We start from the raw sequence: 24,765 nt of genomic DNA on the forward strand, positions 1-24,765 counted from the left end.
AGCGAAAGACTATTCAAGAAGGTATCAGCGGCACACCTGCTGACTGGCAGCATGCATTCCTCTACCTGACTCCAGGAACTGTCAACCATGAAACAACCAGAAACATCCCACATGTCCATCCACACGAAAGCAGACAAACTATGCTATGTTAAGCAGAATCCTAGACAGTCGTGAAAACGCATGAGTCAAGATAGACACAAAAATAAGAAGACAACTGAGATTGTTAAGCCAACAGCAATCCCTGTGAAGAGTCCAATCATGTCCTGGAGAGTGACAACATGCCACTTAGAATTTGCACAACCCGTATAATCTCAAGTCACAAAGCGGCAGTTCCCAAAAGCTCACTGTATCTAATCTTGTGAAAAAGATGCATCCTGTGAGTTATAGAAATTTCCTATACCAAGGACAAAAACCCAGAGAAAAGCCACAAGGTTCACATCTTTCTTGTGTTCTGGGAGGACCTACTGACAATATCCTGAGCCCATCACATTGCATACAATGAGACTCAAAAATGCAAACCTGTCATTGAGAAAAAGCAAAGACATGCCTTGGAGATAACCCATGTACTTACAGATAAAGAGATACTGCACCTATCCTTTTAACAAGCTGCTTGAGTCAGTGTCTTTGGGGTGCCAAGAAATATACCCAGAGACTAAAAAAAAATAGAAGACTAGGGAAAGTCTTCTCAGCACATGATGACACCAGGTCTTGCTCCCAACAACACAAAGTTTAGATTCTGGGATGGCAGCAAAGAAAGGCATTTGTTAGATCAAAAGCTTCATTCAAAATGGTATAATCATATAAAAAAAAGGTTTGTAACTAAGAGTTCTAATTATTTTTCTTAATAAAATTAATTGGAACTGAAGTCAATACATTAGAAGCAGGTTAGAGCAAGCGCATGGGTGCACAAGAATCACTCTAAAAATCAACCGGCCACTTTTTAGTAACATTATCAATGTATCACTGGAGAAAATGGCGCTTTGCAAACAGCACACCGATCTCACCTGATTTCATTTTCATACTGTGGGGACAGTCTACCTGAATTCTGGTAAAAGCTTTTCAGGAAAGAGGGGGCAGTGAAGGAGGGGGCAGAGAAGGAAGTGTGAAGGCTTGGAAGGCTGGAGGAAGAATTACTCTCCTTGTACATGCGTCGGGCAGACGGGAGAATGCTGAGTACAGAAAATACAGCAAATTTGTCTTAAAATTTACACTTCAGCAAAATCTTCATCTACTAAGAAAAGCACATAATCAGGTTCTTGCTCGTAATTTATTCTTTCCTTTAAAGGCTGCGAGCTGGAGCTTAGGTAGAACTTAAGGAGAGGTGCATGCAGTCCTCTGCTTAGTGCTACTCAAAGCGCCACCCTTTCCGAGTTGTATTTCTTAACACTTTGGGAACAAAAAGTATGTTGACATGCAAAAGAGAATTCAGGGGTCGGGGTTAGAAAACACCAATAGTTTCAGGAAAACAATTTCCTGGGAATAACCAGGAAATAGCACAATGATTAACTACTCTAAAGATACAATCCCCTTCTGAGTATTTATGAACAACATGTTTGGTTGGTATCAATCATCATACACAATATCTCTGGCTTATCAAACATTATGCTACTTCCTTTGTGGACTGCTGATCCAAAGCCCTAAATCTTCCACATGGCTCTTTTTATAAACAAGGGTCTTTTAGTATAGAATGCTTTTAAATACCATAAAATGGCACCTTTTATACTGATGATAATGAACATTATCTGAATGTATATGATATGACACATGGGAAACTCGGGGAAGAATTGAGAGACATCATTTCTCTTTCAAAATGAGTGGCACCTTTCATTCTTGACAATAGTTTGCTCTTGGGGTGAAGAGATTTACTGGCTTGGGTAAAAAAAATCAACGAAATAATTATTTGTAACATTTAGTTTGCTTAAGAACACTTAATCTCCTTCACACACATAGGATCTGAAGAGAATTGCTTTGATTTTCTTTATTTTTGTAACCTCTATATTTTATAATCTACTTGGTTTTTAGGATTCAAAGCAATCAGAAAAACAGCATGAAAGCTGTTCATGAGAGCAGAACACGATAAAAACATGAAAGTAAATCTGACGAAATTTCATATTAAAGTTGGCCTTTTTATAAGACGTGTTACTTTCAGTTGGGTTTTATTTATGTCTCTGACTAACATGGATAATCAACTCTGTTGTCTTCATGGAAAACACAGGGAGAAAAGAAAAAAAAATAGCTGCAAGACATGAATCTGAGGTAAATGGGAAGAAGCCCTGTATTTTATCTGTAATCCTTCATACCTGACAGCAAATAATTCTGTTAGCTTATCTTTAATAGGTCATTCTAATAAGACAGTGCCTGCAACTATATACTCCTTTGTAGGAGATATATATATATCACAGATACAGTTTTAGGTAAAATGTGTAGTAATCATACTTAGTAATGATACTTAGCTTTAATATACTATATAAAAACAGTCAAATGTTGTCTCCTGTGTGAAGGGAACATAGAGGCCTCCTTCAAGCTGGCAAGTTCTTGCAGTCTGACAAGAAGCTCTAGGCTTGACATTTATGCTGACTTGACTTCCTCAGAGGCAGCATTAAAAAGACAGGATATAACATGTGCCAGAACATTTTCAGGCAAAACAATTGCATGTCATGGTTTTTCTATTTTTTTTTTTTTTCTGGGGCAAAAAATAAAAAGCTTCCATTTAAAATGTCTTAGAACTTTTTCGGGGTAGTATCTTAACCTCACCCATCTTCCCATCTTAAGTCACTGAAGAAAGCATATGCCTTACTTTTCTGCTCCTTCTGAACCCTAAAATCTGGCTAACGAATGAAACACAATCCACACTGACTCCAAAGTGACCCAAACAGAATGACATTAGACTTTGCTGTCCCATAGAGGGGGACAGGCCAGGACCTACCTGCATTGCTCACTGGAGCCCTGCCTCAGTAGAGGAGACCGTAGGCCATGTGCCTTCCCATCTTGCAAGTTCAGCTTTCTCCTTGAACTTGAAGGGGGGTGGCTGAACGTGTGAGCCCGTCTTCGGAACTGCGGGGAGTCCGAGTCCTCCTCTGGGAAGGCGTGCCAGGCAGAGGACAGCGGGGAGGCCGGCGGGGTCCCAGGAGGAGAGTCCCCCGGAGAGAAGTCCTACAACACAAACCAGGAAGGTGTCTGCCCCTTCCAGGCTCACTACTGACACATAGAGACCCTGGGCTGAGCAGTGACAGGAGACCTGTCCTCTTCCTGCCTCCTGACAGACTGTTTTGTTTTTCTTCCTACTCAACCCTGATGAGGTCTAATCTGTTTCACCACAACCCACTGCTGTTGATAAGCAGGTGTCACGGAGCATCTGAAAAGATGGGCAGGAAAGTGAAAGGCAGATTTAAAAAAAAAAAGGGACTTCCCCCCACCCCTACCCCAGGGTTGTGGTAAAATGTTAGGGCTACTGTACTCTTCCCATTGTTGCCAGAGAGATCAAAAGGGCCATGACAGAAAAAGGACAGAGCCTTTGTTCAGAGATCTCCTAACTTCTGTGAGCTATGGCCCTGCATGTTTCCTGTAATGTCAAAAACAATATCACAGTGCCTCCATGCCTGGGGCTCAGTGCAAAGCCTTTGGAAAAATAAATCAAAGCCTGTGAATTATCTTCCTCCACTCGGGATGTTTCTGTCCAGTGTCGTGACCCCTGTGGTAAATTTATTTTTAAAAGATGTGAAAAACAGGAAATGAATGAGAGAGCCCTCTGGACTGCCTGTCCCACACAAAGAAGAGACAACATAAATCTCTCAATCCAGTCAGGTATGCTACTTGAATGAGCATCCCAACAAAACCCTCTGGCTTGCTGAGCCCAGCTATGTGGGCTAGGCCTCTGGTGTCAACAAAAGTTTAATAAAAAAAAAAAAAAAAAAAAAAAGTTGCTGTTTTCCTATTAAGATAACAAAGTTGATTGTGCCCCAAGTTGCATAGTGCAGAAAACAGGAAATAGGAAGCCAATAGGGTTGTCTGTGAGACAGAGACCATGATGTTACAGCCAGAAAAAAAGGAAAACAAAAAAAAAAAAAAAAGAGGAAAAGAAGCAACATGGAGAAAGAATAACAAGCTGGGGGAGGGGACTGGTGTGCTCGTGTGTGTTGGGGGTGGTAATTCGGTGGTTCAGTTTGTGAAGAGAACAACCTGTCCATAGCTGGATGAAAAATCAGCTGTCAACACCCAGAATCTTCTTACTTAAAACAGAGCATCAGCTATTTAGTTATCAAAAGACATGAAAAAAGAAAATCTCATCACAAAATAATTAGGCATGCATGTTTTACCATGGCTTTGGCTAAGCAGCAGGGTTTGGCGAACCGGGGAGCTATGACTAGATACCTTCTCTGAAGCAAGACTGTTGGACCGTTCAAAGCTGTCCACACTTCCGAGTCGACCTCTCATCCTGTTAGCTCCCTGTGTGAAGAGGGGAAGTGGAATCATTACAACTACAGCTTGCAGTTTTATGGGAAAAGTAGAGGGGGAAATCTGTAGTTTTCACTCCACCTAGGGGTTAAATGGATCCCCCTCAGTTCCCTCAAACTTGCAGAGATCCACCTGCCTCTGCCTCTGCCTCTCCGAGCGCTGGGATTACTGCATGCACCACCACGCCCAGCCGCCAGCTGTATTAACAGGCATCAGACCGCGGTGTATACAACTCTTCCAAACTTCCCCCGGTCTCTAACACAGCTGTTAGATGACAACATGGACACATCAAGCTTCTGGTGTTATTTTGTTTACACCTTAAAGGTTTCTCACCTGAAAGGTAAGAGTGCCTGTAACTCTTTCCTCACACAGGCAAATGCAAATAAGGACATCAAAAGACACCGAGCAACCCACACACACCTTCCCTACAAGATATTACAGACATCATAATTCATATCACAGGAACGTAAGAAGTATGCTAGAACAGAATATAATGCAATCACGGTACTTGGGAGACTGTGGCTGAAGTACCGCAAGTTCCAACAGTTGAGACCGGCATGACCTTCATAGCCAAGCTCACAGCCAGATTGAACAAGCACTGTATCAAAGTCAGAAATACTGACTTTGACTTAGAAATACTGACTTAGCCAGTGTGCTAGCTAAGCTTGCACAGAAGCAGAAGTCTGTCCGTCATACCAAATAAAAAGGGCCTCCTAAAATTTATTAATTTTGCTTTATTCATTATTCCATAATACTTGCCGGTGCCAATAAATCATTTCACTTTGCAAGGTCCTGACTGGTTCTTGGTAGACTCTCAACACAATCTAAAAAGGACATAACAGATGGCTATCTCTTCCTCTCACATTACATACAAAGAAACTAAACCACATGAAGGAAAGAAAACACAAATGTGGGTTGAGAAGCAAATCATACACAAGGTCTTAAGAGGTGAAGCATTAAAAATGTGGAAAGGTTCTACAAGGAGTGACCAGAAGCACAAGTCAGGCATACAACAATAGAACAGCGTCTTTTTTTTTTTAAAAAAAAAAAGAAGCAACACAACATTCAACACTATTTATTGTTTTAAATTTTGTCCTTATATATAGTAATAAATATTATATATATATATATATGTATGTATATGTGGGTTTAATTTGGGTGTGGAAGAAATTAAATTTTATTTTAATTTTTAATCAAAGTAATACCTGTACAAAGTTTCAAAAGTTAAATTTTGTTTGACTTTTATAATGTTATAGTGTTATAACATTATAACACTGTTATAATGAAGTTTTAGCTACCACCTTCTTCTCTCACACTTTGAACCACACCCCCAAAAACAAGCCTTGAAATTATTCATACCATTATTTCTCAACCTTCCTAATGCTACAACACTTTAATATAGTTCCACATAGTGTGGTGACCCCCAACCACAGAATGATGTTGTTACTACTTTATAACTATAATTTTATTACTATTATAATGTAAATAGCTGATGTACAGGATATCTGATATGCGAGTCCCCAAAGGGACTGACCCACAGGACCACTGATTTATACTGATGTTTCCAGGATTCCACTCAGAGTGTTATTATTCCTTAGCCTTTCTCATTCAGACATGATCTGGAAGATGACACAAGTATCCTTGCTTGCTTTAACACACACTCACACACATGTCGTGGATATAAACATGTTTTTGTTTTGGTCTCAGGTGTAGGATGTGGACTGATCGAGACGGTCCACAGCAACAGACTATTTGCCTCATGTGGGCTCTGAGAGGAGCTCTTTGCGAGCTGCAGATAGTTTGAATCTGAGGACTCTGAAGACAGAATAAATGCCAGAGCCTAGAGAGTGGAGATTGGAGAAAGAACAAGGCTGCTCCGGCTTCCCCCTTGCTGCTCCTGGTTGATGTTGTCAGACAAGAAGTTGGAGATCTCCTGAAAAGAGAAATGGACTGGCTCCAAGGAGCCCAATGACCCTGAACAGCAGGAAGCAGCTAAGAAAGAACTACACCCCCTCCCCACTAATCCTTTCTCTCTCCTACCTGGTATTGGGGTATAGTAGGGGAAAAAAAAGATAAAAGAAAAGTAAATAAAAGAGGTTTTTAAAAGTATGCCCCCGGAGGAGGGGCAAGATGGCGGCGCCAGGAGGACTCTCATTCTGAGCAGCAGCAGCAGGATCAGCACAGTGACCAGTAATCAGAACTCGTGGCCATAAAACACAGTCATTGTGTTTCCCAGGTGAGAGGATACCCCACGGTGGGGGATTCAATCAGCTTTTAACTCGCCTGGCTAAACTGCGGAAGAGATCCCGGTTCCGCCAGACACTTGGCTGTCGGCTGCCTGCTGCCAGCCCCAGCCCAGAGCCACAAGCCAGTGTCTCTGGTCACGGTCCCAGACTGAACCTTGCACACCACACTATCAGAGACTGGAACCGGCCTTAGGTCACCCAGACATCCCCTGGAAAAGACTCGGGTTCCACAGGCACCCCAGGACCCAGCCCAGAGCCAGAGCCCGAGACCCAGGCTCCAGCAAAGAGCCCTGACTGCCTGCGCACCTGATTCGCTGCCTGAGATAGAACTGTGGGCACCAGGGCACCAGCGAATGAGTTTCACTGTCCGGTGCAAACACACAGGGAGGGAAACGGCTGGTCTGATCTCAGAGCACTCAGCCGACACCCCCAACCTGAAAAGGTCCCCGGAAAATTACCCAGTTTAGGGCTCCCGAAGGCCGCAAAGGCAGACACAGGCAGTCTCTGTGCACCAGACAGCTGGCAGAGACTGAGCCGCCATCACTAAGCTGTGCTCCAGGTACAGGCAGTTTCTGCAGCCACCCAGCTGGCGGACACTGAGCAGTGTGCACCAGGGCAAAAAAAGACACTGGGAGTCCGTGTCTCCAGAGAATCCACAGGGAAGGAAGGAAACTGTACTGACTTAAATCACCCAATCCTTCCCTAGAAAAAGTCTAGCAGACCAGTGGGGCCGAGGCGCGATCACTCAGCTGTGCTCCAGACACAGGCACAAACACTTGCTGCGTGCCTGATGTCCAACTGGGTCACAACAGCTGATCATTAAATTTACAACAAGAAACCCAGAAACAGGGCAGCTGCCCTCAGGACTTCCCTGGGTGAGAGGAGAACCCTCTCGACTAACAAAGACCACAGTTACCACTCAGATCTATATCCCTGAGGTGAGCAACTCCTGAAAAAACACCAGCCATCCAGGGACTATACCCAAAAAGCTGAGAAGACATCCTTCAGGAAAAACCAGCTTTCTGCAAAGGGGATTCTCTCCACCACAGGATCCCCAGGAACCACCAGAAAATAACCCCAAACACCTAAGATAGCACAATGGGTAGAGGCCAGCGTAAAAGCTCAAGCAACAAAAGACAGAGCAGTATGGCATCTCCAGAACCCAGTTACCCAGGGGCAAGTAGCCCTGGACACCCCACCATAACTGAAATCCAAGAAGATGACCTAACAACTATGCTCATGAAGATGATAACATAGAAAACAAATAAGATACGTGAAGACATAGAGGAAGATAAACTCAAACAGAATATTGCCATCCATAAAGAAATAGAGGAAGCTGCAGCCAAACAGTTTATGGCCTTTAGAAAGGAAATGCTTAAAGCACTGAATGAAATAAAAGAAACAGAGTTGAAGGAACTAAAAGAAAAACAGGAAAGTACAATCAGACAGGTGAAGGAAGTAAACAAAACAACTCAAGACCTGAAGATAGAATTGGAAAAATTAAAGAAAACACAAATGGAAGAAATAATGGAAAGGAAGAATCTAGGGAAGAAAACAGGAACTACAGAGGTAAGCATAACCAACAGACTACAAGAGATGGAAGAAAGAATCTCAGGTGTAGAAGATACAATGGAAGAAATCGATGTATCTGTCAAAGAAAATGTTAAATCCGAAAAATTCCTGACACAGACCATCCAAGAAATCCAAGACAATATGAAAAGACAAAACCTAAGAATAATAGGTATAGAGGAAAAAGAAGACTCCCTTCTCCAAGGAACAGAAAATATTTTCAACAAAATCATTGAAGAAAATTTCCCCAAGCTAAAGGAGAGGCCAATTAGAATACATGAGGCCTACAGAACACCCAACAAATTTGACCAGAAAAGAAAATCCTCTCGCCACATAATAATCAAAACAGTAAGTATACAGAACAAAGAAAAAAATACTAAAAGCTGCAAGGGAAAAAGGCCAAGTAACATATAATGGCAAACCCATTAGAATCACACCTGACTTTTCAACAGAGACTATGAAAGCCAGAAGGGCCTGGACGGATATCATGCAGACCCTAAGAGAACACAGATGTCAGCCCAGGCTACTATACCCAGTAAAACTCTCAGTCCTCATAGATGGAGAAAACAAGATATTCAATGACAAAAACAAATTTCAACAATACCTACAAACAAATCCAGCATTACAGAAGACACTAGAAGGGAAAATACAACCCAGGAAAACTAGCTACATTCAAGAAAACACAGGATATAAATAACCTCACTTCAGTAAAACAAAAAGCAACCAAGCACACAACCTGATGACCACAGCCAATATCAAAATCAAGGGATCTAACAGCCACTGGTCATTAATCTCTCTCAACATCAATGGACTCAACTCTCCAATAAAAAGACACAGATTAACAGAATGGATACATAAACTAAACCCAGCAATCTGTTGCATACAAGAAACACACCTAAGACACAAAGATAGACATTACCTGAGGGTAAAGGGTTGGAAGACGACTTTCCAAGCAAACGGACCCAAGAAGCAAGCAGGAGTAGCCATTCTAATATCTGATAAAATAGACTTTCAACCAAAATTAATAAAAACAGATGGGGAAGGACACTTCATTCTCATCAAGGGAAAATTCCACCAGGAAGACATCACAATCCTGAACATCTATGCCCCAAATACAAGGGCACCCACATTTGTGAAAGAAACATTGATAAAATTTAAAGCAAATATAGATCCCCACACATTAATAGTGGGAGACTTCAACACCCCACTCTCAACAAAGGACAGGTCAACAAAACAGAAATTAAACAAAGAAACAATGTCTCTGACAGAGGTCATGAATCAAATGCATCTCACAGACATTTACAGAACTTTACACCCAAACACAAAAGAATTTACATTCTTCTCAGCACCTCATGGAACCTTTTCCAAAATTGACCATATAGTGGGTCACAAAGCAAGCCTCAACAGATACAAGAAGATTGAAATAATCCCTTGTATCTTGTCTGATCACCATGGAATAAAGCTGGACCTCAACAATAACAGAAATAGCAAAAAGCCTACACACACATGGAAACTGAACATCTTGTTACTAAATGACAGCTGGGTCAGGGAAGAAATAAAGAAATAAATTAAAGTCTTTCTAGAAATCAATGAAAATGAAGACACAACATACCCAAACTTGTGGGACACAATGAAAGCAGTGCTAAGAGGAAAGTTCATAGCACTAAGTTCCTTCAAGAAGAAATTCGAGACAGCTCATTCAAGCACCTTAATGGCTCACTTAAAATCCCTAGAAAAACAAGAAGCAGACACATCAAGAAGGAGAAGACGGCTGGAAATAATCAAACTCAGGGCTGAAATCAATCAATTGGAAACAAATAAAACAATTCAAAGAATCAATGAAAACAAGAGCTGGTTCTTTGAGAAAATCAACAAGATCGACAAACCCTTAGCCAAGCTAACTAAAAGGCAGAGAGACACCACCCAAATCAACAAAATCAGAAATGAAAAGGGGGATATAACTACAGACACTGAGGAAATCCAAACAATCATTAGGACTTACTTCAAAAGTCTATATGCCACAAAATTTGAAAATCTAAATGAAATGGACAATTTTCTTGATCGATTTGACTTACCAAAGCTGAATCAGGACCAGGTAAATCAACTAAATAGACCTATATCCCCCAAAGAAATAGAAGCGGTCATCAAAAGTCTCCCATCCAAAAAAGCCCAGGACCAGATGGCTTCAGCGCAGAATTCTACCAGACCTTCAAAGAAGAGCTAACACCAATTCTCTTCAAACTATTCCACAAAATAGAAACAGAAGGAACATTACCAAACTCATTCTATGAAGCCACAGTCACCTTGGTACCTAAACCTCACAAAGACTCAACAAAGAAAGAGAATTTCAGGCCAATCTCCCTTATGAACATTGATGCAAAAATACTTAATAAAATACTTGCAAACCGAATCCAAGAACACATCAAAGATATCATTCACTATGACCAAGTAGGCTTCATCCCAGGTATGCAGGGATGGTTCAATATACAGAAATCCATCAATGTGATCCACCATATTAACAAACTGAAAGAAAAAAACACATGATAATCTCCCTAGATGCTGAAAAAGCCTTTGACAAAATCCAACATCCATTCATGTTTAAAGTATTGGAGAGATCAGGGATACAAGGCACATATCTAAACATTGTGAAGGCGATATACAGCAAGCCTATAGCCAACATCAAACTGAACGGAGAGAAACTTAAAGCAATCCCACTAAAATCAGGGACAAGACAAGGCTGCCCATTCTCTCCATATCTCTTCAACATAGTGCTGGAAGTCCTTGCTAGAGCAATAAGACAGTTGAAGGAGATCAAGGGGATACAAATTGGAAAGAAAGAAATCAAATTATCACTATTTGCAGATGATATGATAGTATATGTGAGTGACCCCAAAAACTCTACCAGGGAACTCCTACAGCTGATAAACACCTTCAGCAAAGTGGCCGGATACAAAATTAACTCAAAAAAAACAGTAGCCCTCCTGTATACAAAAGACAAAAGGGCTGAGAAAGAAATTAGGGAAACAACACCCTTCACAATAGCCACAAATGACATAAGGTACCTCGGAGTAACCCTAACCAAGGAAGTCAAAGACTTGTATGAAAAAAATTTCAAATCTCTGAAGAAAGAATTAGAAGAAGATATGAGAAGATGGAAAGATCTCCCATGCTCATGGCTTGGCAATATTAACATAGTAAAAATGGCCATCTTACCAAAAGCAATCTACAGATTCAACGCAATGCCCATCAAATTGCCAACACAATTCTTTACAGACCTGGAAAGAAAGATTCTCAACTTCATATGGAATAACAAGAAACCCAGAATTGCTAAAACAATCCTCTACAATAAAAGATCTTCTGGAGGTATCTCCATCCCTGATCTTAAGCTGTACTATAGAGCAACAGTTTTAAAAACTGCATGGTACTGTCATAGAAACAGAATGGTGGATCAATGGAACCGAACAGAGGACCCAGAAATAAACCCACACACTTATGGACACCTGATCTTTGACAAAGAAGCCAAAACCATTCAATGGAAAAAAAGATAGCATCTTCAACAAATGGTGCTGGTCCAACTGGATGTCTACATGTAGAAAAATGAAAATAGATCCATACTTATCACCCTGCACAAAACTGAAGTCCAAGTGGATCAAAGACCTCAACATAAAACCAGACACATTAAATCGGCTTGAAAAAAAAGTGGGAAATACCCTAGAACTTATTGGTACAGGAGAAAACTTCCTGAACAGAACACCAACAGCACAGGCTCTAAGAGCAACAATCAATAAATGGGACCTCATGAAACTGAAGAGCTTCTGCAAAGCAAAGGACACCATCATCAAAACAAAGCGACCACCTACAGATTGGGAAAGAATCTTCACCAACCCTTTATCTGATAGAGGACTCATATCCAGTATATATAAAGAACTGAAGAAGCTGAAAAGCAGCAAACCAAGTAATCCACTTAAAAAATGGGGAACAGAGCTAAACAGAGAATTCTCTGTAGAGGAATACCGAATGGCAGAGAAGCACTTAAAGAAATGCTCAACCTCACTAGCCATTAGGGAAATGCAAATCAAAACAACCCTGAGATTTCACCTTACACCCATGAGAATGGCCAAGATCAAAAACTCAAGTGACAACACATGCTGGAGAGGTTGTGGAGAAAGGGGAACCCTTCTCCACTGCTGGTGGGAATGTAAACTTGTACAACCACTCTGGAAATTAATCTGGCGCTTTCTCAGACAACTAGGAATAGCGCTTCCTCAAGATCCAGCCATACCACTCCTGGGCATATATCCAAAAGAGGCTCAAGTACACAAAAAGGACATTTGCTCAACCATGTTTGTAGCAGCTTTATTTGTAATAGCCAGAAGCTGGAAACAACCCAGATGCCCCTCAACTGAAGAATGGATGCAGAAATTGTGGTGCATCTACACAATGGAGTATTACTCAGCAATGAAAAATAAGGAAATCATGAAATTTGCAGGTAAATGGTGGGATCTGGAAAATATCATCCTGAGTGAGTTGTCCCAGAAGCAAAAAGACACACATGGTATATACTCACTCATATAGACATACAACATAGGACAAACCCAGTAAAACCTGTGCATCTAAAGAAACTAAGCAAGAGAGAGGACCCTAACTAAAATGTCCAATCCCCATCTGGAAAGGCAAAGAGGATGGACATCAGAAGAAGAAAACAGGAAACAACCTAGGAACCTACCACAGAGGGCCTCTGAAAGCCTCTGCCCTACAGACTATCAATGCAGATGCTGAGCCTGATGGGCATCTGTTGGGCAGAGTGAAGGGAATTTTATGTAAGAACTGGGAAATAGCAAGAGCTGGAGAGGACAGGGTCTCCACAAGGAGAGCAACAGAACAAGAAAATTTGAACACAGGGAACTTCCCAGAGACTCATACTCCAACCAAGGACTATTCATGGAGATAACCCAGAACCCCTGAACAGATGTAGCCCAGGGCAGTTCAGAGTCCAATTGGGTTACATAGTAATGTGAAGAGGGACTGCCTCTGACATAATCTGATTGGCCTGCTCTTTGATCACCTCCCTCTGGGAGGGGGAGCAGCCTTACCAGGCCATAGTAGAGGACAATGCAGCCACTTTTGATGTGAACTGATAGACTAAGATCAGAAAGGAGAGGAGAACCTCCCCTATCAGTGGACTTGGGGAGTGGCATGCATGCAGAGGGAGGAGAGAGGGTGGGATTGAGAGGGGAGGAGGGAGGGGCTTATGGGGGGATGCAGAATGAATAAAGTGTAATTGATGAAAAATAAAAAAAAAATTAAAAAAAAAGTATGCCCCCCCTTGCACACACTTGCCCTTTTCTCCTTCCTCAATATAGTTTCATCACCACTTTCATTTAAATCAGGTTTTCTACTTTGCTTATCTATCCTGCCTTTTTAAGTACTGTTTGAGGCTAGTTACGCAGTTACCATATTACATTGATTGTTTCTTGTGTCTTGCCTTTTCCTTTCTCAAGGTTTTAACAACTTTTTCTTAATAACAAAATTTTCCAACAGACCTTACATGATCCACCAATGACAGTCTTCGTCCTTGAACTCACTATAGAGCCCTTTGTCTTCCTGCCCCAATCTGGACTCCCAACTACAGATCTTCCTGGTACCCTCTTCACCATCAACCTAAAATTTTCCTTTGAACCCCCTGGCATTCAAATCACATCTTCCTCTTTTTCAGTTACTTCCTCATTTGGGTGGCACTCATTCACCAGGTACTTTCTGAGAGAGGGGAGATTGGGATGTAATTCATTTTGATTTACATATCTGCAAATGTCACCAGTGGTGTGCTTACGTCTCATTGATAGTTCGAAAACTTTCCTTCATCATTCCTTAGCCTTGCTCAGTGACCTTGTTCAACAGTCTAAAGGCTTTGCGACTCTTTAACTTTCCATTGAGTTGTCATTTTGTTCTCATTTCCGGATGATATATTTTTCTAGTTTTCTATTGATTTGTTGCTTTAGGGCTACTACTGAAAGTTTTAAGAGCCCTTCTTTGCTCTTAGTTAATTGCTTTATACTTATGGTAGCCTACCTTGCTTTACAATATAAATTATTCTTATCCATGTCAGTGAATGGATTATAGTTTTAGATTCCCCATAGGTTCCTTACACAATAACAACGATACCAAAAATAAAAGTCGCAGCCAAGAATCATAAGCAACATGATGGTCGGCATTTCACACTGCGTGGCAATTCTGTGGGATAGTGTTGGTCACTGAGCTCGAGTTCAGAGCCTATAATTCTGATAGATTATTGTAGCCAAGTTACTTCACAGCTAGTAAAGGACAGCCAGCAATGTGAACGCGGGAAGCAGAGTTACAAGGGAGCCGTTTCTCAGTGCTGCTCTCCCATGACTGGGCTTTGCAGAAGGTAGAATCACAAATAAAAGGAATTAACCTACTTTAGGGCTGTAGCTAGGTACCCTGAAATGACCTAGGATCTCACTAGGACTCCTTAAATCCTCCAGTTCTGCATTATAGCAACCATACATCTAGCAACCAAACTTACAGCTAATAAACTATTGTAGTATCGTGTGTCTGAGAGACAATCAGTAAGGCTGATGCCCTCAACTGCAGCATAGATACCAACCTGCCTGGTGTCACAAACCATTTCCATGAGAAAAACAATTTAAGTCATGTATTTTGCCAATTGTGGTATTTTATCCATGTCTGTGTATTGGTTTTTACGTAAAATAAAACCAAGTTGCTGGGTGCGGTGATGCACACCTGTCAATTCCAGCACTTGGGGAGGCAGAGGCAGGCAGATCTCTGTGAGTTCGAGGCCAGCCTGGTCTACAAAGTGAGTCCAGGCCAGCCAGGCCTACACAGAGAAACCTTGTCTTGAAAAATAAAAACAAAAACAAACAAAAAGTTACTTTAAAACTCTACAAAACAAACATCAGTTCCTTGGGGACACAATGGACAGTACTCTAAAGATAGCAGAAAAGGAAGACGGTATTCAAATTAAATCACACTCTACACCAAGGATCATATAGGAAACCCAAGAAACAATGAAAACAAGCAGGAAACAAGATTCTGTCTTTAACCTCTGAACACACAGCTTTCCCAGTTTCACGGCATGACAATTTGGTAACTTCTGTGCCAGCCATTTTCCTGGGGCGTACTTTTTAGTGCTAATGAGCTGAGCTTCTAAGTAATTACAGCACAAATCCCATCTAATGAACCATGACCTCTCACTCTGGAAAATGATGAGCTGAACGCGGCTGGGGTGAACTTCCTGGTACACAACCCAAATCGGGAAAACAAGTTGTGGAACCCAAACCTCTTTAGATATGTTACACGTTTACCAGACAGGTGGACCGGCCAGCCTTCTACTACATGCAAAGCACCCAAGGCCTTGTTAAGCCGCGACATTTATAGCATTTGTCATCACTCCAGGACACAAAAGCTACAGTATTCACTGAGACCAAAACAGACTGGCTGTGCCATCGCAGCTATCCAAGGCATGCAGAAGAGAGACTTCAAAGTCAGCCTGGCAAGGACTTGCAGCGCACTGAGGTCTAAGTGGACAGTAAGGGCAGCCCTTCAGTGGTTCTTTGTAAACAGGGTTTCCAGCCTACTGTGAATACCCACCTCAGATCTACGCTGTGACACTTATGCTACTGCCATGCAGGTTTTATGAATGGAGAAGCTACAGTTGAATAGTTCATAGCCATAACATCTGCCAGGTCTTACTGTCAGGTCCCTCACTACCTACTTGATCACGCTAATGAAACTGTTACTAAGTACTGCTTTCCATCTCTTGCCGCCGCCGCCATTGCAAATACCCATCCCCTCCCTGAGATGTCAGAGCTTCAAGCGTCTGGAGCAGCAGCTCTCAAACTTGGGGTCATGTCAGTGCAACTTGGAGGAACTGTTTTAAAGGGTCGCACACAGCATTAGGAAGGCTGAGAACGGCTGTCCTGGAAGAGAGTGAAGCTGCTAGCAGGTGTCCAGACTCTAGGGATGAATGGCCGTCTCCGAGCATGAAAAGTCACAATGGGGAGCTTAGTAGAAAATTCACACTGTGCATCAGAGCCACCTTAGAGCTTCCTCGACACCAGAGCCCTCAGCCCCACTCCCTGTGTATTTTGATATGATGAACTCAGGGTTCTGGTTTGAAAAGCCCCGTTAAAGATGCTAGCATATGATCATGACCAAGGAGACTGGCAGAGAAGTTCAATCCACTTCAGAGCCTATCTCTGTAAGTTCTATTTAAAAATGAAAGTAAACAATTGCCCACGCTCGCCTAGATAACCCTACACTGATGCACATATGGGCAAAGTTAGCTCGATAGAGTGGTATATAAATATATAACCACTGAAATAAAAAAATAAGTCCAACTAACTTCTAAACTCCAGCCTGTCTACAGCAATTCTTTCACACTGAGTTCTTACAATAATTTTTTTCAAGAGACCCTAATTGTGTGCATTTAAATATATTTGAACATGACGAGGTAATTTATGAGCAAATCGAGTGTGAGTTTAGAGCGAGTTGTTCTGTTTCTGCTAAGCTATTAAGCACACTCACTCTGGAGAGCTCTGGGCAGTGGTTACTATGTGCTCCCTGATGGGGCAAGAGCACCAAGTTCTGTGTCCACAGTGGCACATGACCTGAGAGGACCATAATGTTGACTTTGAGTGTGTTGCCATCCACCTTTCTTGGTGGTGTAACTCAGTAAAACAGTTACAATGGAGGCCTTGTAATTGTGAACCCCTCGTGCCAGTGAATTCTCCACCCCCCTCACCAAAAAAAAAAAAAGCTACTTGGAATGGCCTAGGATAGATGGAGAGAGAAAGGGACAGACTGATAGACATATATGTATACACACATACATACATATATAGTCATATAATAGTTTAGAGCTAATTGCTAAATGACACATACAAAAATTGTCTTACAATGACAACGGCTGGGATACAAGTGAATGACCTGTGAGTAAAATAAAAAATTAAATTAAATTAAAAAAGCATTACTACACGGATTACACTGCCACGTTCCGGTGTCGTCTTGGCCCCACTGGACCACATTTCTGCAGATTTTGTTTGCTGAAGCGTGAGTAAAATTTCACTATCCATGTCTTTCAACAAGCGCAAACCCTTAGGCTCTGTCCTTTCACAAACTGGGAGCCTGAGCTATGTGAGGTCTAATCCTCATGGCACCTTTTCTATTGTTCTAAACACAGAGCAAGAGGCTGAGCTGTAATGGAAGTAATGATCTCTACAATTAAACATTTTCGGCAAATGACTTAACTGTAATCTTATGGTTCTTAGTGCTCCTCTCCTGTTCAAACTGCATATGTTTTTCTTTCTGCCCAACACGTCCCTCTTTTTTTATTGTAGGACTCCTACAAAAGAGTGGTCAATAATAACCACTCCATCGACTCAATGTTATGGTATCTTAAATTTTTTTTTCTGTCAGCTGGGTGTAGGGGTGCATGCCTTTAATCCGGGCACTCAGGGAGGCAGAGGCAGGCAGATCACTCTGAGTTTGAAGACAGCCTAGTCTACAAAGTGAGTCCTGGATTTAAAAAACAAAACAAAAACAAAAACACATGTGTTTGCCCAAGATAGGCCAGTGCAATCTTACCCTAGAGAAGATATTTTCCAAGGAGGAAGTTAAGGACCTCTTAGCTTTGTTCTTCAGAATGTCAAGCTTGAACCTCCCACCACTTGTCGAATTTTCTGGGATTGTACTATTTGAAATAATCTGAAAAAGAAAAACAGCAATGTTATAGTGAAGGCACACTCGAGATTAAATGAGGCTTTAAATGTAGGCTTAGGAGTCAGCCATTAAAAAAACCGCAAGCAATCTTCACTAGCTCAATTAAGAAGTAATAATTTAGGTTCCACACTGTGAACACAAAGATTATAAGGAAAAGAGTTTAATATTGTAAGTAATAAAAAATAAAAGACAGAAATAAAATCTTTCCTCTGTGCCTTTCCATTTAATTCACATATTCCCACTTCATTTATCAAAAATTAAACTCAGAGTGTCTGTTTTTCTGCTGTTTTCATGGACTACCACCATCCCTTTCCAAGATGTGTTTTGTGTCCCAGTTAGAGAGGAAAATAAGTTTCCAAGAGCAGAAAACTTTGTAAACCAAGCTGTGATCTAATGAACCCTCTGTTAAAGTCCGTTTTCAAGGCTAGAGAGGTGGCTCAGTGGTTAGGAGAAATGGTTGCCCTTGTAGAGGACCCAGGTTCAGTTTCCAGTACATTCATGATTGATCACAATAGTTTGTAACTCCAGTTCTAGGAGAACCAGTGCCTTTTCTGACCTCTGGAGGCCATGCATATACATGGACAGACACACAGGCAGGCAGGCAAAACAATCATACACACAAAATAAATAAATTAAACAAACAAACCTCCATTTTTGTTTGTATGTGGTCATATGCTTTTCAGAGTAATAAGCTTTCATCAATAACACAGGTCAATGAGGGGCCCACTGTTAGGGGCTTTGTTTCTTTAATCCCATGGCAGTGCTCTGGAGACATGAGAAAGTGAAGCTAGGGGAAACCCTGAGGGGCCCTCAAGCACTAGGTAAAACTGAAAACTGTTGATGTAAATGCTAAGAAGAGAGGCAACTGTGAGGACACTGTGATGTAGGGGAATTTGTCTCCCAGGCAAGTTTAAAAGCATGTAAAGGTCGGGGAAATTGGAGCATGGAAGAGCAGCCAGGCTGCTGGCTTCCTGTCCACACAGGAGGCCCTGCAGGGCCTGACCATCCCTGGCAAGCTTGGAGGGGAGGATGAGAAGGCTCCACTGGAAAGGGAGTTTCTGCATGCCTGACCACCTGAGTCAGACTCAAGGGACACTCGTGGGAAGAGAGAGCTGACTCCTGTAAACTCTCCTTTGACCTGCACACTCGCACACATTCAAAACAAACAAAACGAGCCGAAGACAGGAGCAGCAGCCTTGGCTGCAAAGCCAGACATGGTGATAAGAGCTTTGAATTCACTGCTGGCAAGGCTAAAGCAAGGAGATTCAGAGTTTGGAGGAAGCCTGGGCTACATCTCAACATCAAAATGTGTTACTGATGCAAAAAGCACAGCGAAATACAAAACCAGGATTTATATGCGTCTTTAAGAGCTGTGCATGGAAGGATTCTCTTTGATGTTGCAGTATTAGGTTTTCTTTGTTTTTTGGTGTTTGGGTTTTGTTGTCATTGTTGTTAATCTCTATGCAGCTGAGAGTAAGTTCAAAGCTATGGGCTCAGGCATGCCAACCTTCAGTCTACAGAGGAAGCAGGCATGCACAAGCAAGACTATTGTCCTTGGCACCATTCAGATAAGACAAGCATAGAAATATGTAAAAAATAAATAAACTAACGTAATTTTTAAAATAAGTACATTGTACATCATGAACATACATGACTACTTTTTGCTGTTTTTAATTTTTTGTTTTGTTTTGTTTTCAAGACAGGGTTTCTCTGTGTAACAAGAGCCCTGGCTGTCCTGAACTCGATTTGTAGACCAGGCTGGCCTCAAAGTCACAGAGATCTACCTGCCTCTGCCTCCCAAGTGCTGGAATCAAAGCCATGTGCCACTATGCCCAGCAAAAGATTGGTTTTCTTTTGTGTTTGTTTTTTTTTTTTTTTTTTCAAGACAGGATTTCTCTATGTAGCCTTGGCTGTCTTGGACTCACATTGTACACCAGGCTGGCCTCGAACACACAGAGATCTACCGGCCTCTACCTCCCTGAGTACTCGGATTACAGGCTTGCACCACTGTGCCCAGCTATGACTGCCTTCTTCCTACCCAAAATACCAAGTTATTTTATGTTCTGAAACTATGATGATTCTATCTCAATACGCCAGCGTCTGCTGAAATTTCCCATAAACTTCATAAACGCAAAATTTTTCTTAAGTACTGTAAGCACTATTCTCCCTGACAAGGATGAGCGCACAAAGGAAGGAAAGGTCTTCCATGTCCTGTGTGACAGTCTAACCGCATGTGTAAGTTAATGCACAGACAGACGTAAAGCAGGAGGAAGTCTGGTCTCACCGCTGGCCCTTCTCCGATGTGCACATGAGTCTTCTGCTTGGCTTCACAGAGCTGCCTGAGGTGCAGAATCACAAGTTCGTTCTCCTCCTGGTCACTGATGGGTTTCATTTTCTGTTGAACAGGTGAAGCGAGAACAGAGTAGGGCAAAACAGACTCTCTGCTCTTGCTGTGGCTTCAGCTAGATCTATATGTCTGGAGAATAAACGGAAACCTAGCTTTCCCTTTCTGCTAGCCCTCGGATGGACATCTTCTGGGCAATGGAACGGAAATAAGAAATCAGTGACAAGGCCCAATGTTGCTCCTTATACAGGAGAACTCTACCTGAACGCGTTCAAAGATGTCCGCTTGCTCATTGTCGGTCAGGGAGGAGAGATGCCGCTGGATTACCAGCTTGGCTCTTGGTGGGTAGAGACCTGAAAGAAGAGGGAAGCGTTAGGAAGAGGCCCAAGTCTGTGGGGGCCATTACACCTGCCCCTCCCCCAGTTGGCCCCTAACTTCAATCTTCTCAAAAAGAGGAGCCTGGAAACTGTCACTGAAAAGATGAAACCTGACATCAAACCACACTGTCAAAACCAACAGATCCCACAGTGGGCCTGGACAGAGGACGGCTATGAAGAATCTCTAAAGCTACTAAGCACAGCCAGCTTTTATGCCGAGGGGTCTTTTCTGAGACTGATGCTCCAACCAAGGACCATGCATGGAGATAACCTAGAACCCCTGCACAGATGTAGCCCATGGCAGCTCAGTCTCCAAGTGGGTTCCCTAGTAAGGGGAACAGGGACTGTCTCTGACATGAACTCAGTGGCTGGCTCTTTGAGTACCTCCCCCCCCGGGGGGGGGGGAGAAACAGCCTTACCAGGCCAGAGAGGAAGACAATGCAGCCAGTCCTGATGAGACCTGACAGGGTCAGATAGAAGGGGAAGAGGACCTCCCCTATCAGTGGACTTAGGGAGAGGCATGAGAGGAAAAGAAGGAGAGAGGGTGGGAGTGGGAGGGGATGAGGGAGGGGACTACAGCTGGGACACAAAGTGAATAAATTGTAATAAATTAAAAAACAAACAAACAAAAAGAAATATAGGACTACTGAAACAGGTAATCCCCCCTCGAGGGCTCCCGTTTTAAATGAATAAAACTTAATTTATGGCAATTATTCTATGAAATATTCTACTTCTCTGTATTGTGATATTTATAAATCTTTGCAATTTCTTTCGTTGTCGTTGTTGTTGAAACAGTCTCATTTTGTAGCCCAGGATACCCTCAGATCTTGTCAATGAGCACCCCCAGCGCTGTGCAGCACACCTTTCCAGGTGTGCTGGCCATCAATTCCAGCAAGCATTCCACACTGTTACACATAATTTATATTAAGTCTTTGGAGAAAAAAATTTCCATAAGGATGTTTCTATTAAAAAACAAAAACAAAATACAAAAAACCAAAAACAGGCTACCTGTCACTATATTTGGATTCTACAGAAGACATTCGGTGTATAATAAACTTTCAGATAGACTAAAATTTTAAAAATAATTTTGCATTTGAACAAGATGGATCAGAGAGGGCTAGGTGTGGCAGGGCACATGTTAAATCCAGCACCTGGGAGGCAGAGTCAGGTGGAGCTCCATGAGTTCAAGGCCAGTCGTGTCCACAAAGCAAGTCCAGGACAGCCAAGGCTACACAGAGAAACCCTGTCTCAAAAATAAATAGATAGATAGATAGATAGATAGATAGATAGATAGATAGATAGATAGATAGATAAATACATAAAAAGAGAAGAAAAGGAATCATAGGGTAAAGGTGCTTGCTGCCAAGTTTAAACCCCAGAAACCACGTGGCAGAAAGCGTAAATCAACTCCTGCAAGTGTCCTCCGACCTCCACCTGTGAGCTACGGCACACTTGTGAGCCCATGTACATATCCACACGTAGCAACTAAATAATGGAATACAATTTAAGAGCTAAGAAGTGATAGTCTCGGGTTGTGGTAAATGTATTCTAGAACATTAAAGCATAATTCTAGTGTTTTCTGTGCACTTCTTATTTTTACGTACAACAAATAAAGCGAAGTGGCTGACTAAAAAGACTTTCTTATGACCTAATTTGGTATAACAGAGGTTAAACACAAAGCACTATCGTGGTTTATAAGCGTACCGTTAGGTTTTGTAACTGGATTTCTAAGAAAAAAACCAAAGTGACAGCTAACTGAAGCAAAGCAAGCTGTTCACATTTTAGCTGTGTGCGTGTGCTGGTGTGAGGGAGGGGGAGCCCCTGTGCATTCGTCCCCCGGAAGCCAGAGGTTGATGCTGGACATCCTCTCTCTCCCTCCCACCTTAGTTTGAAATGCCCTTACAGCTTCAGCTAGACTGTCTTGTCATTCAGCCCCCAAGACTGCCCTTCCACCTAGTAACGGGCTTGGAGGCTCATGCCATCAGGCCTACCCTTTGTAAGCACACCACGAATCCGAGCATAGGGCCCCTTGGACTGTACGCACTCTGTCCACTGAGCCACCTCCCAGCTCTACATTTTAGTTACTTTTTGAAAACTACCCGGATCTCTGAAGACTCCATGGCAAACAAGCCCCTTCAAATTTTTGCTTCAAAAAAGGTAGAATTTGGTTCACGACCGCCAGGATTCACGCTCAGCTGGCTTACACAGGCCTCACTACAACTGAGCCTGTCGTAATTCCCTACAAGGCATGAACAGGGATAAGGACAGTGGCTTTTCAGCTCCTCAGAAAACTGTACAACCATCCTGAAAAGCCAAAAGCTCAAAGACTTTTCAAACTTAGTGCATGTCTTAAGTTTCTCCTATGTGTCTTTAATGGATATGCTGTCTCTGCTAATCAGTAAATTAGTTTTTCGCTTACCAGTAAATTCTTGGGATGTAGCCAGCATGGTGGTGCATGCTTTTAATCCCGGCACGCAGGAGACAGAGGCAGGAGGATCTCTGTGAGTTAGAGGCCAACCTGGTTTACATAGTTAGTTTCAGGACAGCCAGGACTACATAGAAAGTCTGTCTCAAAAAGGAAAAGAAAAGAAAAAAGCCCATGCCAGGCCCAGAATCTCTCTTTCTCTGCCCTTGGATCAGGATGAAGCTCTCAGCTACTCCTTCAGTATGTGTCTGTCTGCCTGCCCCCAATTTCCTGCCAGGATGATAATGAACTAAACCTCTGAAACTGTAACTCAGCTCCCAATTAACTGTCTTTTTTTTTTTCTTATAAGAGTTTCCGTGGTCGACACCGGCCTTTAACCCCAGAACTCCAGGAGGCAGAGGCAGGCAGATCTCTGTGCGTTGGAGGCTAGCCTTGACTACAAAGTGAATCCAGGATAGCCAGGGCTACACAGAGAAACCCTGTCACCAAAAATAAAAACAAAATAAGAAAGAGTTGCCATGGTCATGGTGTCCTCAGAACAATGGACACTGGCTAAGACAGCAAGGGTTCCAGTACCAGTCATGACTTCCTGCTTCTTGAGAGGGTTGTAAGCACCATTAGAGAGATGCTGGGTACCATTAAGATGTTGAGTACCTCCTCAGTAGTTTCACCTCTTTCTCATATGCAGAGCTTTGGCAAGTTTGGGTACCAATCTGCCTAGCATTTACTTCCAAATAAGCAGTTACTGTTAAACAAACACTGGAATTACTAGGTCCAAGTTGTTAGTGATTGCTTTTACTGTGTTTTGTTTTTATTTGTTGCTTTTTTTATTCTGAATAGAATTTCTCCCTCTTTCAGGAGTAAGAATGCTTTTTTTTTTCTTTTGCTGCTTTTATTATTGGGTTTGTTTACACTGAGGACATTCTTTGATCTAGCTGGAATAGCTTGAAGATAGATAAGTGGAAGGGATCTCCCTCCCTCTGTACAGTTAGCTACTCTACCACCATCACCTCCCACACAGATTTATAATGCTCCCTTCACCAGCCACACAAACACACACACACACACACCTTCCATTTGGTTATATACATTCCATTTGTTAAATGTTTCATGTTTTAAAATAATAACTAGTCCTTAGAGATCATCCTTATAAACTTGAAAACCTGAGTATTACCCTGAAATAGTTTTGAATGATAGAGTTGTGTGGATAGTCAATAAATCTACCGTTTAGCACATGCTTGTTTGGAGCTTATGGGATAGAAATCTCCACAGTTGAGTCCAGGTCTCAACTTTCAAAATAAAGGAACATGTCACCAAGTGAGAGAGAGAACAAAAGGAAAAACTGAACAGTGCTCACTGAGTTTCGCTGTCTCCACTCAGTCAGCAAATGTTTGCTCAGTTCCCACTGCGCACACGTACAGCCAATCGTAAGAACTGTGGGAAATGCAAGCCCTTTGCTTGAATATGCTTCAGAAGAAGAAGGAGAGAGAAAGCCAAGCATGCAGAAGCGACCGATAGTACACTACGGTTTGACGAGGCTGGAGAAAGGCTCTTGGGGTTCTTGTTGACAGAGAAACAAAGGACTATTCA

General features: G+C 42.2%; 1 protein-coding gene across 6 annotated transcripts in view; it reads right to left on the bottom strand.

Moving 5' to 3' along the window:
- Tbc1d4 (TBC1 domain family member 4) overlaps positions 1 to 24,765 on the bottom strand; it is a 175,632-nt gene that overhangs the window by 28,774 nt on the left and 122,093 nt on the right. For 4 of the 6 annotated variants that reach the window (XM_021646990.2, XM_060391536.1, XM_060391535.1 and 1 more), the window contains exons 6-10: positions 20,635 to 20,726; positions 20,314 to 20,424; positions 17,895 to 18,014; positions 4,372 to 4,446; positions 2,927 to 3,153 (exon numbers count right to left, since the gene is read on the bottom strand). In XM_021646990.2, the coding sequence (XP_021502665.2) occupies positions 2,927 to 3,153; positions 4,372 to 4,446; positions 17,895 to 18,014; positions 20,314 to 20,424; positions 20,635 to 20,726 (625 nt within the window). Of the gene's footprint in view, positions 1 to 1,004; positions 1,170 to 2,926; positions 3,154 to 4,371; positions 4,447 to 17,894; positions 18,015 to 20,313; positions 20,425 to 20,634; positions 20,727 to 24,765 lie in introns of all 6 variants that reach the window. The other 2 variants (XM_060391533.1, XM_060391532.1) reach the window with 1 other exon arrangement.

Source organism: Meriones unguiculatus, chromosome 9, assembly GCF_030254825.1.
Source record: "Meriones unguiculatus strain TT.TT164.6M chromosome 9, Bangor_MerUng_6.1, whole genome shotgun sequence".
Taxonomy (NCBI): domain Eukaryota; kingdom Metazoa; phylum Chordata; class Mammalia; order Rodentia; family Muridae; genus Meriones; species Meriones unguiculatus.